This window comes from Aquila chrysaetos, chromosome 11 (assembly GCF_900496995.4).
Source record: "Aquila chrysaetos chrysaetos chromosome 11, bAquChr1.4, whole genome shotgun sequence".
In the NCBI taxonomy this organism is placed as follows: Eukaryota; Metazoa; Chordata; class Aves; order Accipitriformes; family Accipitridae; genus Aquila; species Aquila chrysaetos.
Window position 1 is genome coordinate 4,279,516 of NC_044014.1, and position 18,146 is coordinate 4,297,661.

At 40.3% G+C, this 18,146-nt stretch overlaps 1 protein-coding gene across 3 annotated transcripts in view; it reads right to left on the bottom strand.

Annotated features, from left to right (window-relative positions):
* The window catches only part of ZRANB1 (zinc finger RANBP2-type containing 1), a 47,203-nt gene extending 29,889 nt beyond the window's left edge, over nucleotides 1-17,314 (bottom strand). Inside the window, exons 1-4 of one of the 3 annotated variants that reach the window (XM_030031505.2) lie at nucleotides 17,053-17,313; nucleotides 8,797-8,861; nucleotides 3,984-4,081; nucleotides 2,362-3,212 (exon numbers count right to left, since the gene is read on the bottom strand). In XM_030031505.2, coding sequence (XP_029887365.1) covers nucleotides 2,362-3,175 — 814 coding nt within the window. In that variant the 5' untranslated portion in view covers nucleotides 3,176-3,212; nucleotides 3,984-4,081; nucleotides 8,797-8,861; nucleotides 17,053-17,313. Of the gene's footprint in view, nucleotides 1-2,361; nucleotides 3,261-3,983; nucleotides 4,082-8,796; nucleotides 8,862-17,052 lie in introns of all 3 variants that reach the window. The other 2 variants (XM_030031506.2, XM_030031504.2) reach the window with 2 other exon arrangements.
* Nucleotides 17,315-18,146: the final 832 nt, after the last annotated feature.

The following is an 18,146-nucleotide window of genomic DNA, read 5'->3' on the forward strand; positions in this document are numbered from 1 at the left end:
ACTTTAAACTGATAACATCTCTCCCACATTAGAGAGACTCAAAGCAAATGGACCCTCCACAACTGATTGAGCTTAAACTTGGAGGTGCGCAGTCTGAAGTTACCGAATCCTAACAAGCCACCACTTGTTAGCTGGACTACGGTAACAGACTACATACCAACTCTTATTCCATCAATTTTCACAAAACTTACTTGACATTTAACATAAACTTGTCCTATTTTATAATTGTGTTTGGCTAAGGATTGACAAGTGTTCAGCTCAGCTAGAAGATCACAAGAGCTCCAGCTGGCTAACTAACAGTAACTCACTAAGTCACAATAACTCAGTTGATTTCAATGGTAAGAACATATGCTTCAGGCAAAATTGTTCAATTGACAGTTAAATTGTTTTAAGAATGTCACACTAAGACAACAAAACCAGCATAAATGTGGCTTATTGCTTTTAAAATTACTCGTTAAACTGGTATACCTTTCCAATACAGATACGCTCTGCACAACGTCCAGAGACAACCACAAAAGAATCTATGAAGCTTTCATCAATCTTCCTAAGGTTATTCCTGCTACAAGGAATATTTGGAAAAATATGACAGCTGTGATATGCAAAGTGAAATTCCAAAATGAAAGAGTAATAATTAACAGGTTTTGGTTGCTGCTTTTTTCCCCTCAGTTAAAAAGCTGAGATATAGTAGGTGTTTAAGTTACAGAAAGGAATCCATGAAATCTTTCAGCAGAACAGTAGTAAAAATCAGCACACAACTCCATTTGCATTCTGGCTTTCTCATCAAGATCCCTTCAAACTATTTTCATTCTAAAAGAACTAAATCATTACTGCCTTACAAAACTTCTGTTAACATAGTTTTGAGTTTCATGTACAACTGTATAGTCACAAGCAACATTAAATACTTGCATAATGCACGTTCTTAAACATAAACACAACCATTCCCACACAGATTAAATCTGAAAGTGTGAAATATTTTAAGTAACATTGGAATAGTAAAAAAAAAAAAAAAAAAAAAAAAAAAAAATCACTTTTCAAAAAGCAGAGGAAAAACACCCCTAATATTTAATACAATTGCTATCAGAATGCAAAATAGACTCTTGTAAGGCACAGAAACGACCTCCAACAATTGATCTTGGGTATTCAATAACTTACAAAATACCATACAGAATTTAAATTGCTTCATTTCAGAAGGAAAAAGCACTGCACATGTGCTAGCATGTAAAGAGCTGAAGGTATCAGGAAATATTGAGGCATCTAACTATTTTCAAAAGGAAACGTGCTTGTCCAACTATTCACGCAACACAAAGATAAACTGGAATATTTATTAGCTCAGAGAAACCAAACCCATGATACCCATAAAAACATTTACCCCGATCAAATATATTAAATAAAGCAGCTCCACAAATTAGTTTTTCGATTATAACAACCATGAAGTGACTTCATGAAACATTAAGGAACAGTATGAGACAAACTAGTAGCACCAGAGTTTCAAATGAAGTGTTTTACTCTAAAAATAGTTGCGTATTTCAAGTGTTTAACCTGCTTGTATGCTAGGGCACAAGATATCTGCTTCTGGGAAGTTACAGCACAAAAGTTAACTCACAAGGTCAATAACTGAAGAAAACCCTGCTCTCACATGTCTCTGTTCTTTAACAGCACTGGGAGAATTATCCAGAATTTCCTTAGGAAAGCACTAAAATACAAAACAAAATTGGTATTTGAATTTTTTGAAGCAGTTGACTACAAAAATACTTTCAGAAAGCCTGTAAACATTTACAACACAGTATCCATATTAATACAACATTATTACTTTCAAGGTCAGTATTACACATGCAGTTTCTTGGAGCTACATATTTTGGTGTTATTTTTAACATCTGACAGAGCATCTTGTACTGTTGCAAGCTCTACACTGTTTACAAATACTCCCAAGCTGCAGCTGCTGATTCTACTAGCATATCTTCCCATAGCAAAAAGAAGAGTAATTTTAATTATCCAGTAATGGCATTTTTTACAGTGCTATATGCATTACGTTGTTCTGTAGACTGGTTTTGTAATTTTTCCATCTTTTGACGACTACACAGAACAACAGGATTTGGTTACAAGGATATCCATTTCTACAAAAGGTCAAAAAAGTCTGAGCATAGTTGGGAAACACGTTCAGATTATGGACAAACTCTGCACCCTCTCTTATCAGGTGCCATTTCAGGAACTTCTACATTTGCTTTACTTTTTAAAATTAAAATGCAGAGATTAAAAAAAAGCTGGTTTGAAATCAAATTTCAAGTTTATGGTTTAATTCTTCATTCTCCCAAAATACCTAATCACAGGCATAACAGTATAAGGTAGCAGCAAACGACTTACCAACGCAAGCATTTAGAAACAGCCAGTCAGTCTTTTTCATTCTATTTTTTATTTGCTTTAGTTTTTTGAAGTCAACTTCAAGTTCTTCCTTGCTGCCAACAGCTCCAGCCAATTCAATTCTTTGGAAGTCCATTTTCACATCAGATTCACGTTTGGTTGTAGGTGGAGATCTTCTTTGGCTATTACCACTACTACAGCTTCCTCTCCATCGAGCTCTGTCTTGCTCGTTTATGATTGAAGAAGCCTCTTCTGTGTCTGCCAGTTCTATTGCTTCTATATTGTTAGGTCTGGGATGATCACATACAACACACTTCTTGGCCTTCGCCCAGTTTTCATATGTACAAACAGAACAAGTCCAGTGCTGAGCCCTTGTGTTTAGTTTATTTCTGTCATTATATTCCTCACATGGATCAACAGAAAAAGGGACTGGTCTTGAACCAGAACCTGAAGACTGAGGAGACTCTGTGGGACTCCTGGTCCTACGTTGAGACAAGCACTGAGTACACCTTATCGCTCTTGGCCAGTTCAAGTATGTGCACATGTGGCATGACCATTTATTTGCACCTTCCATACTGTAAGATGATTTAACCCTTGGTCTTGCACTAGAATCTGGACATATCAAAGGACTGCTCCCTCCTTCAGTGCTCGTAGGATCCCAGTCTCTACCAATATCACTTGAACCACTTTTAAATGGATCTTCTGTGATAATTGTTCCACTAGGTCTCTGAGCACGACACATGGTACATTTGATTGCAGATGGCCAATTTTCATATGTACAATACTCACAAGCCCATTTAATTCCACGCTCTGTCATCGTGCACTTCTTGAAATGAACTGCGTCAGGCAGAAAGCTAAGTAATCAGAATACATCATTAGTACACAACGGTTGCATAGGAGCTCTGTTTCAAAAAAAAAAAAAAAGTAAATGAGATTTAACCCAGTTGACGTGTACTGCACCAAATATAAAAATCAGGCTGGGCAAACAGGCAATCTTTTTTTTCTTGAAGCTATTAGAACATTTAGGGGGAGAAAAACCACTATGAAAAGAATAAGACTTGAGCTAACAGCATTTTAAATGCAGAATTCAGGATTTCCTAGTGCAGAAATGAAAAGAAAACTCAGTCCTACATTTCTGCAATTTCTTAAATTTGCACAGAGGCTTCCAAAACAAATTCAGAAAACAGATACACATTTCGCACTCAGAATACTGGAGAAGAGACCAGTACAGCTACAGAAACAAGTCACAAATATTAAATTGTTAAAATAAAACTCAATATGAATACAGCAGTACAAGAAAAGGAACACAAAGTCTAGATCCTGCGAGGTCTATTACAAGAGCTCACAGGATCTGGAAGGAAGGAGGACTGTATCAGGTGGGCAGTTATACAATGAGTGAGCAGTTCTTTCAGAAGAGTAGGGTGTAGGCGTTTACATAAAATGCATAGATTTGAAAATTTTATACATGTGCTTAACCAAGAGGAGGCCTTGACTGGACATGACTCATAACAGTAGTGTTACAAAGTTAAAATTCTACTTGAAAGCGAGCACAAGCTGTGTGCATTGACAAGCTAACACAGTATTTTCATTCTACAAATCCAGATTTCAATCCAATTCCAACTCACTTTTTCTCTAATGAAGAGGGGATTCTGTCTTCATGCTGGCTCAGACCTTTTCCTCAGATTGCCAAATATGAAGGGTGAGACTAAGCAGATAACTATTCCTGTAAACAAAATGAAAACAGACTCATTATAGGTTTCCTACTGGACCTGAGTAACCAGAAAGTTAATTATTAAATACCACACCTATTCTGATCCCAATTTACTTGTTTAAACTCAGTCATGACCTGCTAAGACTAACATACGGACTGGTGAAAATAAACCAATATTTATAAAGAACCAGTCGCTACACAAGTGATCAATCTGCTGAAGTAAAAGAACTAGATCCAAGCAACATCAAATTTACACCAGAACCTCTATAAACACTCTTATTGCAATCTGAAACTTACGATGGGGAAGGAAAAAGAAGGTTTGTGTAGAAGGCATAATAGAGGGAAAGGGTGAGGCAGGTAGATGAAGGACAAATCGAAAAACGCATACAGTCTATTTCCTCCCTTACCACAGAATAGTTACCCAATATGTAAGACTCAATTATGCGATATTTTTAAGCACACAAAACTGTTCAAAATACAAATTTGTCATATCAATTGACTGACAATTAGTCATCATACTGCAAGTCTCTTGGCTAACAAAACCACCCAGAATCTAGTAAACAAAAACCTCAAAAGAGAAGTTACACAACAGGATTAAATTCAAAACTAGACACATCAAACTAAAAATTAGTTTATACCTGTTCTCTGATTAGGAAATGTTTTATGAGTTAGTACATTCTTCACTAAAATACCTTCGCACACACCTTGCTCTACCAATGCACAGCTAAATGTCCACTTAAATTTGTCACCCTTATTCCTACTATCTCCCTTCTGTGGACTCCAGTGTGCAGCATAGGTTTTTTCCAACAGCTCGACTCTGATCTATTCACCCGATCAGGTGGCTGCATGAATGAGGGGCTATCGCATGGCCAGGACAGAGGAGAGGGCAGGACTATCCTCTTCAGCAGCGATCCGTATTTATGTTGCATGAAAGCAGATGAGCAGTCAGGAACATATAAAGCTTTCTCATAAAGCTTAGGTTCTAATATTACTTGTTTGAACAGCCTGCAGAGCACTTCACTCCCACCTATACGTTATAAAACTGTGTCAGACTGAGGAATGTGCTGAGAAGGCAATTAGACTTCCTACTGCTTCCCCTCCACCATGCCTCACAAATGTCCATGCCAATGCACAATGGAAAAAAAGGAGCGAGACCATACCAGGGTCCCCATATCTGTAATAAAATAAGTGAAAAATACATACATATACACAAGAATACAAAGTCAACTTGATTTTACTAAAGGTGACTTCATAAAGACGACTTTTCAGAAACTTGGAGAAAAAACAGTTTCTCTACTCCATACACAAACTAAAGCTTTGCCAAAACACCTCCTATATGACTACTCTACATGCTAGATTTATCTATTCCACTTTGTCAAGCCTTTTACCCCCAATTCCCAAAATAAGTTTTTTAATGACTTTAACATTTCTTAATAAGCTTATTCTCTCTATAAACAGTAGTGTTTTCTGAGATATTAACATTTCCTAGTTAGGAACGCAAGACAGTTGAACACGGTTTTCAGAAAAGAGAAGGAAGCAGCACACCGTCCACACACCTGCCAACGGCCACCAACAGAACGACCAAGAGCAGTTTCACTTGTGCTACTGCGGACAACCAAAAAGCGGCTATCCCAATACGAGCTTGAGAATAACTTCTACCTGAGCAGAAGCTGGTATGTTTTGAGTAGGTAATGCTTTCAATCAAAAGCCAGATCTGTACACAGCATGTGATGAATCCTGACAAGGGATCTTAACTGTAAACGGTCTCTTACCTGCCCTAGTTTGGAAAGCCTTAAACCCAGTGGTTTAGGGGCAAGAAAACAAAACATCATCCATTTTACTGACATTAAGACTGGGAAAGGAGATTGCTGCTCAAGTTGAAAAGCAGCTGGTTGCAAAAACGATCTAAACAAATACTGAGATTCTATTTAGGAAACTAAATAGCACAGCACATACTGTATTACAGAAAAGCTTTCATGTATATCATGAGGTTAGGTTTTTAGCTGTGATTATTCTCTGCGCCCCTTAAAAAGCTAGATGCTTTCAGACATAATTCTTAGAGAGACTGAGTATCTGCAGCTCCAAAAGCCTCCGAGGTATGAGCTCACTACCTCCAAACACGAGGCCTCAGCTTATTATGAAGTAAAGAATATAAAAAAAGCTCAATGGAGCAATGCAATTTCTCTTCTTTGATAGCTCTGCCAATACCCACTACAGCACAGCTAGATGAGACAATTTAGCACATTCACATATTGGGTTTTATTTACTTTTAGGTCTTGGTCTGACCCGCAACTGCACCTCGACCCAGGGACACCAGCGCCAGCTGATTTACTGGTGATACAGGATCATCATCCAGCCACTGAGCAGTTTGAAGCTTGTTACATTTTTTCAGAATTACTTCTTTGCCACTCTGTCTTCAAGTAAACTTGTTATTTTAGATTCTTCACAGAGGAGAAGTTGAATCATGCAGTACCTCCTCTAGCACAGAAATAGCACAACAGTGACTGTGAAGCGCAGGTGCATGCCTTAATGTCCAAAAAGCATGAGCAGACAAGAAATTAAAACCCACAAAACTCCAAGGAAGTTCCAACTGATCAGTTTATACAGTGTGCTAAACACCTTCTGGACAGGTTAATAGAGTAACTCAGTATATTAAAGAGGAGGATATATTAAATTCTGATAAATCAAGTAACAAAGAAAAATCAAAACATTATCAGACGACCTTTTTCCTAAATAAAGTCAGTCAGAAAAGGTCACCTAGAACAGTCACAAATTTTTCTTTTGCTTTGTTTCAACTTTTAAGAACATTCTTCTTTTTAGGTGCATGGGAAAACACAAAATGGCACACAGAAATTGGGAAGAAACAATGAAGTCCTCAAACAACATTTTTATGACAGGGTGTATTATGCTCCCCTCAGTTTAATTATTCACTGTGCCCAGAAGTTATTTCTCCTTTGGCTCAAACAAGGAACAATATGGAGCTCCATTTCATTAAACGATCAAGCCCTTCCCCGTACACAGGCCAGATGCTGATTTAGACCAGTGTACACTACGGATTTTTTGCTGGGATGGTGCTGGCATCTGTGCTGGCAGAAACCTTACGTAACTATACTGATCAAATCAGTGTTCCCACCTTAACTCGTTCTGCTCATGCGTATGGATTTTCAAACAAAGCTAACTGCTTCTGTATTTACAGGGAAAAGAGAGCTTAGGTATCAACTTAAGCCTCCAGCAAGACCTACAAGGCAAAAGCGATCCACCCTCTTTCTCCCCCTCGATGTAGCTGCCTCTCTTAGGCTGCTCCAAAAAGAAAGGCAGGCTGGTTTATTTATTTTCATTTTAAAACACTGAAGCAACTTTTCAGAGGAACAATATAAGCAGAAGCATCTTGTTCTGAAAGAAAGAGAACTCTCTATAACCAAATGCAGAATCTATTAACAGTTTACGAGTGTGGAAGTAATACCTTTCACACATCCAACCACAAAAAGGAGGGGAGAGGAACACGACTGTGAGTCAAAGCAAAAGATCAAACAGCAGCACTTTCACTGACTGTATTCTTTACCTATTATGAAACATGGTGTATTTAAATGTACATCTACCAAGAAAGGGTCTCAATCTGACAGCTGTAATTGCTCACTAACAGCTGGATAATGTGGCTGTGAAGTTTATATATACACACAATGGACAAACAGCTTTTTAAGAAAAACTGCCTATGATTAACCCTTCATAATTTGACACATTTTCAGAAGTGTTCCCCCTTGTACGTCACCACCTCAAGTTCTCTTCCAATTACCCATAAAAAATTAGCATACTTCTTAGGAAACTGAAGTTCATTCATACACAAGTAAGCTTTCTAATTAAAGCTGTAAAGAGAAAACCTGTTAAAATCACACATCTGGATTATCCCCTTAAATGGTTATGATAAAATATGCACTAGTCTGAATCCAGATAGTTGTAGCTGGTTTTGTTCTGTAAAACTGCAGAACTTTTTTAAAAAGATGCATAACAATAATTTGAGTTAACTGTTCACAGTAGGAAACAACGCAATGGTTCAATTTCACTGTTTCCAAACAAATACATTTATAAACAGTGCCACTGTGTTGCTGACTCTAACCACACTATCTTTTTAAAGCTCATGTAAGCTGTACCAAGGGACTCATCAAACAAAAATTTTGCCAATTTTAAAATACAGCCAGTAGGAAGGTGTGGAAGATAACAGAGCTGTACACAAGCTTAAATCAAAAAGGCCAATTTGTTTCTTTCAAACTTGTAAACTCTCTGAAAATCTCCTCAACCATTTCTTACATAAAAGGCATTGCTGTTTAACTGGCTCAAGTTCACTTGTTATCTGGGTCCAAGAATCCCTGTGAAGTATCACACTGTCAATATACTTCAACAAAAAAACCTTACATTTTTAAATAACCTATTTGAAATTTATTGCCAAGTATTAAGAATCAATTTTCACATGAAATTTGCCTTGCCGAATTTTCCAAGGTGGAATTTTACTGACACTTTCTTCTCTTAACTCATTAAACTTACTTACTCCACCTTCAACTATTCGCTATTCTTGCATGATTACTTTCTCAAGAATTCAGCATAAGCCTCAACAGATCAGTATATTAAAAGCATAAAACTTAAACCTAGGCTCCTATAGTTTGAAGGGAACTAAGAATAAGTTCCATTGATGTCTCTGCAAATTAGTTTTAAAAAAAATTAAGAACATTGACCTTGTCAATGGGACAACCAAATCAGATCAGCGCTGAATCTGGAAGCTTTGCAGTAAGGGCAGTAACTATGTATTATAATAAAGAACGGAAAGATTACTGCAAGTCACAAATGTAGAAGCATTTTCTGTATTAGCCTGAATACATCAAAGCAAGGAATTTAGCACGTAAGCACAGTTTGCTTTGGTTGTTAGGACAGTTCTTTAAAAATGAAAGGACACTGCCCCAAACAGATCAGCAAAAAGGAGAAAATACTCTGTCATCTCATGAAAAGAGCACTGAAATTGTTTTCTGCAAGCTGCTCTATGAGGTGGGGTCTTTTGCTTAAGAAATTTTTATTTCTTGAAAGAACACTAGCTGGCTATTTGCAGTACAGACGGTAGGAACTGGTCTCAGATGGCACCTATCCTTACAGAAGGCAGAAACCCCTTTCTGATAAAATGCAGATACAAAGCAAGAACTATGTTGGAAGACAGAGGCTTTTGTCAAACTACATTATCCTTCCCATTGTCATCCCAGTAAAAGCACTGCTCTCATAACACACAAGGATCACCTTTGCTCTTCTGAGTAGTAGGCTGTTCCTTTGCTCCCAATAACATGGGTAACAAAGAATGTTGCTGTCTTACAAGAGGCATCATCGAGTTAAGGTTGGCACAAATCTCAGTTCTATTAAAGACTGAATCATTGCTATGTAAATCGCAACACAATCTACAAACTATAACATTAATGGCAGATGAGAAAAGAAAAATTGAAAATATTTTAGTTATGACTAACTATTTACAATCTAGTTGTTAAATAAGTTTTAACGTTCTTCTTCAGTTTTGATAGTCTAGGCTGTCAACAAATACTCTGTACTGCAGATTTTTAGGTATGACCCCCTTCATTACATACAACTTTTCATCTACTAAGTGGGCAATTCGTTAAAATCCAGAAGACTTGATCTTTCACAAAGAAACATGCTGCAAGAAATGCAGTTCTCTTAACCAAAAAAAATTCTGAGAAAGTAAGTAGTAACTTTTGAAAACATTTAGAAGTCTGTTCATTGGGTGAATTCTGATGGGCTTCATTTACATACAATTAGTAAAAAATTGCTTTCATTTTGACTTACTGATTCGTATCTCATTTCAAAGCATATTAAGTGTACTTTATTAGGTATTTATGGCATTCAGAAAAAATTATGCTGATTTTACTTCAGCTTTCTTTTCAATATTCTGTTCACACTTCCAATCCAACTGCTATCATTTCAAATAAACCTTAAAGCCTGACTTTTCATAAGCAAGAGAATTCATATGCAGTTTTAATGCAAGAGGATGCCTAATTTGCAAACGCTCTATGCAGTAAGTACCCAAACATTCGGGGAGGTGACAGATCTTAGGAGACATCTGAAATACAAGAATTGACAATGACCTTTAGGTGAGGATGTAGACCTAACTATAACCAGACTCTTCTGCAAAAGCTGAAAACTCATCACAGAATTAGCAGGTATTTGACAATACTAAACATTCACTCTTTCTGCTTTTGTTATTTTGATGTTTATCCCTTGAAGCACTTTTGTGCTCTTAACCACTACCGTTAATCCTGCTGTGTAACCTGCAAAGTACAAGTTCCCATTTCATTTGTCACTCATCTCAAATGGGTCAAACTACATATAGCTCTATTAAATTTGTGACTAAAAGCTAGGAAAACCTTAACTGCTCAAAACAACCTATAAAAAACAATAGCAGCGGCTTGCAGTTCAGTCTTCTTTCTTATTTCAGGAGACAGTTACATTTTTCAGGGGTTTTTTTGGTTTTGTTTTAAACTCAATTACAAGTGAACAACTATTTCGATGAGATGTTGTTACTACACATTAGGATGGACTAAATATGACTGCTTACTTAGAAACCAATACCATTTGGGAAAACAAGAGTAAGCAGATCCAACGGTTACATAACACACAGCATCTCCCACACAATACAAACCAAAACCAAGCAAACTGACTCAAAATAATGAACTATGATAGCACATTCGCATAAATACAGCCAGCGACATTTAATGAATCTGATCATCATGAACAGTCAGCAACAGACGAATACTGACTCAAGGTAAGAGGTACAACACAGTAACAAACATATGTAATAAAACACAACAGAATTGCTAAAACTTCATTTTTAAGACACTTGGATTGGACTGGACAAAGCATGGAAGTTGAACAAGAGGATTCTTTATAAAAACTGAGGTTAAATACAAAAATATAGTTTAGCTGTGTTTAGACTATATGCTTAAAACATGAGACTTATTTTTGTTTAGATCTCAGCCATCCTCACACAAGATGAGGAAAACCAGATGTCATGCTCTGAATAAAAACACACTGTGGAGTCAGACATGAAAACTTAAAAAAAACTTAAACCTGTCCAACAACCAAGGAACATTATATTAAGACTTGTACATTTGACATTCAGTTCTAGCAATTATCCTCTGGACCTCCTCAATACCAGCTGACCATAAATTAGATCATGGCTACATGCAGACATAGTCACCATTTGGTGGAAAAAAACCACCTGCCTCCAAATAAAACAAGGAAACACACACTCATCATCAACTGTGGTGTAGTCTCCTCCTAATTAATGGCAAGCCACTTCCAGTTAACAACTCTTTGGTATATGCATTTGCAATTGGGCTATATTTAAGACTAGCTCTAGTTCAAGTAAGCCATACAAGCTACACTCATTTTATCCAGCTCTTCTTAAGATACTGGGTAGACAGCAAAAAAAAAAAAAAAAAAAAAAAAAAGGGGGGGGGGGAGAAGCAAAAATGCTATTATCACAGTACACAAAAACCACTACTGTGTATATCACTGCTTAACATAAAGAACTAGTGCAAAGAACTAGTATCAAATATCACAGTGCAAACAAATTTAAACTCCTTCTAGAGGAGTGATACCACTTTGGGTTTTTTTAAAAATCACTTTTTTTTTTGTAACCTTATGATTAGTAATCTGTATTTTGCTCATAACACATATCCAACAACTCCAAGTTAATTACTGCAAGGTACTCCAAGCTGCTAGAAAGTTTCAGAGTAACAGGTCTAAAACAGTAGCCTTCTGCTTTTTGGGGGCAGGAATAACTTTCTGTTAAAGACAACACCGAATAACCTTCTTTAAATAAACCATTTAAAAGCCATGAGGTGACAATTATTTTTATCCCTGCCAAGCTAAACAGTAACGTGGAGGTCAAAAAAAATGTAAATAGTCCGGCAGACCATCCCAACCCTTCAGCAAGATAAAGATTAGCTTCTCAACAAGCACACAGTAAGGGGAAGCCTTTGTAGCCAAAGCCTAAACCCACAGGCCCTTCTGACAGAAGGCATAAATGACAATCAGACATTGTTAAGACACCTAGTACAAAGTACTCCTGACTTATTATGGTACTGTGAACTGAAAAAAAAAAAAAAAAAAAAAAAATCTAGCGTGAAAACAAGTATACTCAACACTCCTTGAAACTACAGAAGACTTAAGACTCAGACCTGTTGATCAAAGCTGTTTCAGGAGAGATAGCAGCAACTAATAAATATGCCCGCTGTCTCTACTGAATCCCTGCTTAGATACTGGGAAGATGAATGCAGACAGAAGAAATACTTTCAAGCCCTTTAGCCTGAAAGAAGTACAAGTCAACACTTACAGTCTTTATAACCACAAGAAATCAGATTCTCTCATAAACTGACAATCACCTTCACAAAGCAAATTTCCTATTTTTTGCTAGAATTATCCACCCTATGAGATTTATGACAGTCTTTTTTCTTCCCAGATAATCAACTGACTATGCACGAAGAATTGCATGGTTTTCAAATGAATGGACCTACAACAGCGCGTGCAACTTCAAAGCCACTAAAAGATTACTTGATCATAATAGTTCTAATCCACTGAAAACATAACAGACCTCTCAAGTTTATTTTTCTTTCCAGAGTCACATAAACCATGGTTCTGACTATTTTCTTCAGCTCAGGAAAGCTAACTCCTGAATATCTAGAAGATAGCAGAACACCAACGTAACTTACAAAAGTTTCTTAATGTCTGTAAACGCCCCAGTAACTCGGACTTTTTGTTTCATTAAAAACAGCTACTCAAGACTACATGCTAAATCAAATCTAATTCAAAGAATCGCACGGAGGATTTTTAAACTTTAACATTTGTTTACAGAAATAATGGCAAACATAAGCCAAATAAAACATCGCTGCATATTGGCTTCTGGCACGATAGCAGGAAGGAGAAGAAAAAGAAAATAAAAATACTGCAGCCTTCTTGCTCACAACCGACAGTTTCAGAAGGAAGTCCTATTTACACTTACCAAAATAGACATAGGTCCATCCTTCCAGTCCCCCCATCCCTTGGACAGCAGGTTACGTGCCTGGTATTTGTTTTGTACCTAGCTGTCATTACTTCAAGTGTTTTCAGCTCAGTTCTGAACTCAGCCGTAAAGACAGATGTAAATTCTGTGTATTCTCCAGCATTTGTCTTGGAAGTACTAACTTCCATTAATTTAAAACGCACATGTGAACACACAAGCAGAATTAGCATCCATTCTCAGGAAAAAAAAAAAACCACCTTACTAGAAATAACAAACAAACAAAACTAATAGTATCCTTGTTTTAAGAACAAGCAGAACAGATTATATCAGGATAAATTCAAATAGCCAAAGGGAAAAATGCCAACTTAATCATATCTGTTGTACAGTAGAAGATGCAAAAGGGCGGCAAACTTGGCTGCTTCGTAGGCAAGATGCTCCACACGTACCAGCAACTACCACTCTTTCCAATGCACTACCCTCCCATGTGCCTTGTAAAAAAATCTACCATTCCTTCCGCTTTCTTGAGCCAAGGTCTCCATATCAGCCCCCTCTTGAAGACAGTTCCTTCTTCAAACATCACTGCACTCATTCCCTACCCTACTCCCTCCACACCTCTCCTCTCTCTGGTCTTCACCAAAATGAGTTTTTGCATAAACGGGACAGCAGGACAGGAAAAAAGTTGTTTTGAAAAATACCAGGTGGATACAACTCCAGTTTGACTACAAAGCTTCTGAAAACCTGCCTGTGCCACAAAGGAAATACAAAATCATCCGTATTATAGACTAACGTGTTCTCAGAATTGACGCTGAAGTACTACAGTTCTTCTTTTAAAGTATGCTAACTTTTATTAGACACCAGAGGTAACAGTCCTATTATTAATCTCGTATTTCAAGAAAGTTCCAAAAGGATTACCTACATACGTATGAGAAGCTGTGCTTCAGCAATTGATGATGCAAAAATGAGCAGAGTCACAAAATCAACGCGATTCTGTGCAAGTAAGTTAAAGCAATGCCAGCTATGCAAGGAGTGCTATGAAAAAGAGTAAGTACCGGGAAAGTGTCTGAATTCCTAATGTTTGAGATCTTAACTAGAAGATCTAAGTTTTCTTTTTAAGGTGTAACAAATTCCATTCAACTGACATTACAAAGTTATAATTATCTGTTATTGAACTGATTTTACCAAGCTATGCCATTTGACAAGTGAAGTGGTAAGCTCTTCATCAGCTGGGTTGAAAAAAAATTCGTTTTTCAACTTTGCCTCACTTCCCTCTTCATATGTAGTACTACTTAAAAAAAAAAAAAAAAAAAAAAATTAAGACCTCTGTTACAGCTAAGCCAGCCATTTTCAGCTGCCAAACTAAAGTTCAGTTCCATTTCAGTACCAGGAGATTGTGGATCATAACTCAGGCAGTTAAAGTGAGGATTACTTGTTGACATGAATTTTGAACAGCTCAGAATAACCCAGTCTTCAAATTTTGGGGGGAGGAAGGGGCATGAGATTACCAACGGAACTGGCAGTAGCAGTTTAAATGCTTTGCTGCGATTAGTAGATGGTACATCACGATAAAGAATGTATTGATCTAAAGTTCTGCACAATCTCAACCCGGTGCAAAACTGATATGGCAAAGAGAAGCTGGAAAGAGAAACGTTAACACCTAAGTTAATACCACATGAAGGAGGCAGTAAATCTCACGTTAAAAGTGCCTGAGAGTACATCTGACTATTTGATCGACTGTATTAAAAATAACCTCCCATACAATCAGTAAAGTATTTTCTACTTACACTTCTGACTTATTTACAGATCCATCTTGCAAAAAACACCAAAGATGGATGAGATTTCCCGTATCCAAGGAATTTACACATCAAATGACGCAACAATTAGAACAGCCATACACAAGGCTAAATAAGACTGAAAATGTTGCCTTGACCAATTTTGCGTTTTACCTAGCCTCCAATTTAAGTCATGCTTCTGTGATGAATCCCGTTGACGCTTTTGTGCCACTCAGCATTCCAATTAAATTAATATTTTTAATTATACTTCTGAGAAAATGCTAATGGATACAACTCTACAATAACAGATTACGGCCTCATCGGTCATCTCCATCTGCCTGTCCTTACTTAAGCAGCATAAGAAAAGTAAAGGTAATAATTTCTTTTTTCTTCAAGAGAATTGCACCACATAATTAGAGTTTCACAAATCCTACAAAACGCAATGCATCCAAAAGCATTACTTAAAGCATTATTTAATGCTGTGACAGACTGAAATCAGAAGTGATCTTTCACATATGACATGCTAAACTCCGCATGCTGAGACACCAATTCAACTTGGCCTTTGGAAGGAGGCAAATAAAAGAGTTCCAGAACACCTCCTGCTGCTTACCCGTTTTCCCCTGAGTAACTACTGAAAAAGAAAAAAAAGAAAAAAAAAAGAAAAAAGAAACAGGCTTCACAAATCTCTTCTGCAGTCACCAAAGACATTACGAGCAGAAGCAAAACTAAGTGCAACAAATCTCTCCTGAACTACTTTTACAAGGTACTGCTCGCACCAGAATGAGCTTTAACTCAGTATGTGTTAGAGAAAGGAGGAAGTTCAGGTATTACACAGAAGGCATCTCACCTTTCAATTTTTGCATCAACAAAGGTATCAACGTGTTAAACTCACATGCCAGTTTCACCCCTTATGACACAGCAGGTAGCTAGTGAGTAGAGACTGTTCAAGCACAGCACAAAGCCTGTCCAACAATATTTGTTTACTACATCGACTCCCAAGAATTCTAGAAAAAGTTGTCATTGTTATCACCGAAAGCCACCGTGGCAGCAAAAAGTTCTCAGCAGCCGTGCCGTGTCTGCCACGCAGGAGACCCAGATTAATTTTCTCCCATCGTCTCTCCCACCCACTGCTCTTAGGAGAGGTGTGACTGCTGTGGGGACGGAGCGCTGGAGATCTGAGCTGAGGGCTGGAAGGAATGCCTTCTGTCAGTCCGAAGGAAGGACTCTCAGACACAGCCGTGACCTCCCAACAGAAGTTTACCTTAGCCTGGCAGGAGGCTGCCGCAGTGTGGGACTGGGAAGGTAGAGTCAGAAAGGCGCTGGAAGCGTGGATTACCAAGGTTTGCCTCACTCGTTAATCAAACTTTTCTAATTTTTTTTTTCAAACTTCTCAAAAACAAGCTCGAGTTTGACGTACTTCCCACACCGCACTTTATCTCTGATGAAGTATCGACGATACGCGATACTGTACTATAGGCAATGTCATGGAAGTTCTGCTATCCGAAATTCACGGATACGAGCAAGAAGCTCCCATCACCTATTCCACCACGGCACACAGATCCAAACAGGCATCTCCAAAAAGCCAAAAAAAAAAAAAAAAAAAAGGAGGTGGGGGAGAAGAAGTGGGAGGCAGCAGAGGCATGATCTCACCCCAGCAGACCGAGGTGCTGCAACCCAGCATTCGGAGAAGCAGCTACGGGAGAGAAAAAAAAAAAAAAAAAAAATCAGAGTTTCCTGCCTTTGTACCGAGACTCTGCTTGCTGTAACACCGCTTCCCAAGAGCTCTGTTAACACCCGGCGCTGCCGGGACGGGAGGGAGAAACGCCGCATCCCTCGGCCGGCGACCGGGCTGCCCTGCCGCCAGCCGTTACCGCCGAAGCAACCCCCCCCACACACACACCTCTCCCCGTTCCACGCGGGACGGTGACCCCAGCCGGCCACGGAGGAGGATTCCCCACACCGCCCCGCCTCGGCCGGGCTACCCCCGGCCCCACAGCCGCCCCGCTTCGCTTCGGCGGGCGAATCCCGGCGGGGGTCACCGGCCGGGAATCGCCGCGGGCTGGCTCAGCTCGCCCCCGCCGCCGGGCCCCGGCGGGAAGCAGCCGGCCGTTCCGTTCCGTTCCCCCTCCCCTCAGCGCTGCCCGGGAAGGGGAGAGGGGCTTTACCTCACGGCCGCCGCCGGGAGCCGTCCCTCAGGTACACGCTCGGCGCTGGAAGCCGCCTGCGCCCCGCGCCGCCCGCCGACCCCCCCCCCCCCCCCCCGGCCCGCTGGCTGCGGCGTCCTCTCCCCGCTCAGGACATGGTCTCTCCCAACGCGGCGGGCTGCCGCGGCCGCGGGCGCTCCCACTCGGCTCGGCGGGGGGGGGGGGTTGGGGGGGGGGGGGGGGGAAGCGTCTCGCCCCGCTCCCCGGACTCCTCTAATGGCGGCGGCTGGAGCGGCCCAAAGCAAAATAAACCCCCATACGGCCAGGAGCCCGCACGTCAGCCCGGCCTAGCCTCCCTGCTCTGCCGCCCATTGGCGAAGCCTGCTCCTTTCCTTTCCCCCCTCCCCTTCCCCTCCGCCAATCGGCGCGCTCCTCTTTGGGAAGAACGGGTGATGTCATCCCTGCCGCTGGGGCGCCTTGGCCGTGGGGGCGCTGGGGTTCGCCGAGCCACGCCCCCTCTCCCCCCTCAGCGCGGATCCCGCCGAGGGACCCGCTCCCCTCTCCCGTCCCCCCGGCGGCCTTTCCCTCACACACACGCCCGGCAGCCCAGCGCCCTCCCCGCCCCGCTCCCTGAGGCAAACCCGTGAGGGGAACCCCTGCCCGGGCGGCAGCGCCGGTGGGGGGGGGAGTGTTCGCGCAGAGAGTGCGTGTGGAAGTGGAAGCAAGACCGTGCAGTGGGCTTGAGACCCGCCATCCTGGGCGGTATATCGACATCCAGTTTCGCGTGGAAATAACCCCCTCATAAAAAGCCCTCGTCGTGGCGCCTTGGCCGGGCGGCAGCCGTCGAAAATGCCACTTCGGTGGCAAGTCGTCCTTCCTCCAGTGTCCTGCTGGGAAACGTCGCCTGCGCGTGATACGATACGAAGAGGAAATCGCGACAGAAAATCGCATGCCCTGGCTGTACAGCCCCCAGCCTTCAGTAGGGTCCCATTAATTCCTTCAGTTCTTCCGTAGCAAAATACTTCCCTGAGCGCTGCTAAGAAATAATAAACCATCGAGGTTTCTTCCTTGCGTCGATTCTGTCCGCTCCTAGCTCAGCTCGGTGAGTGTGCGGG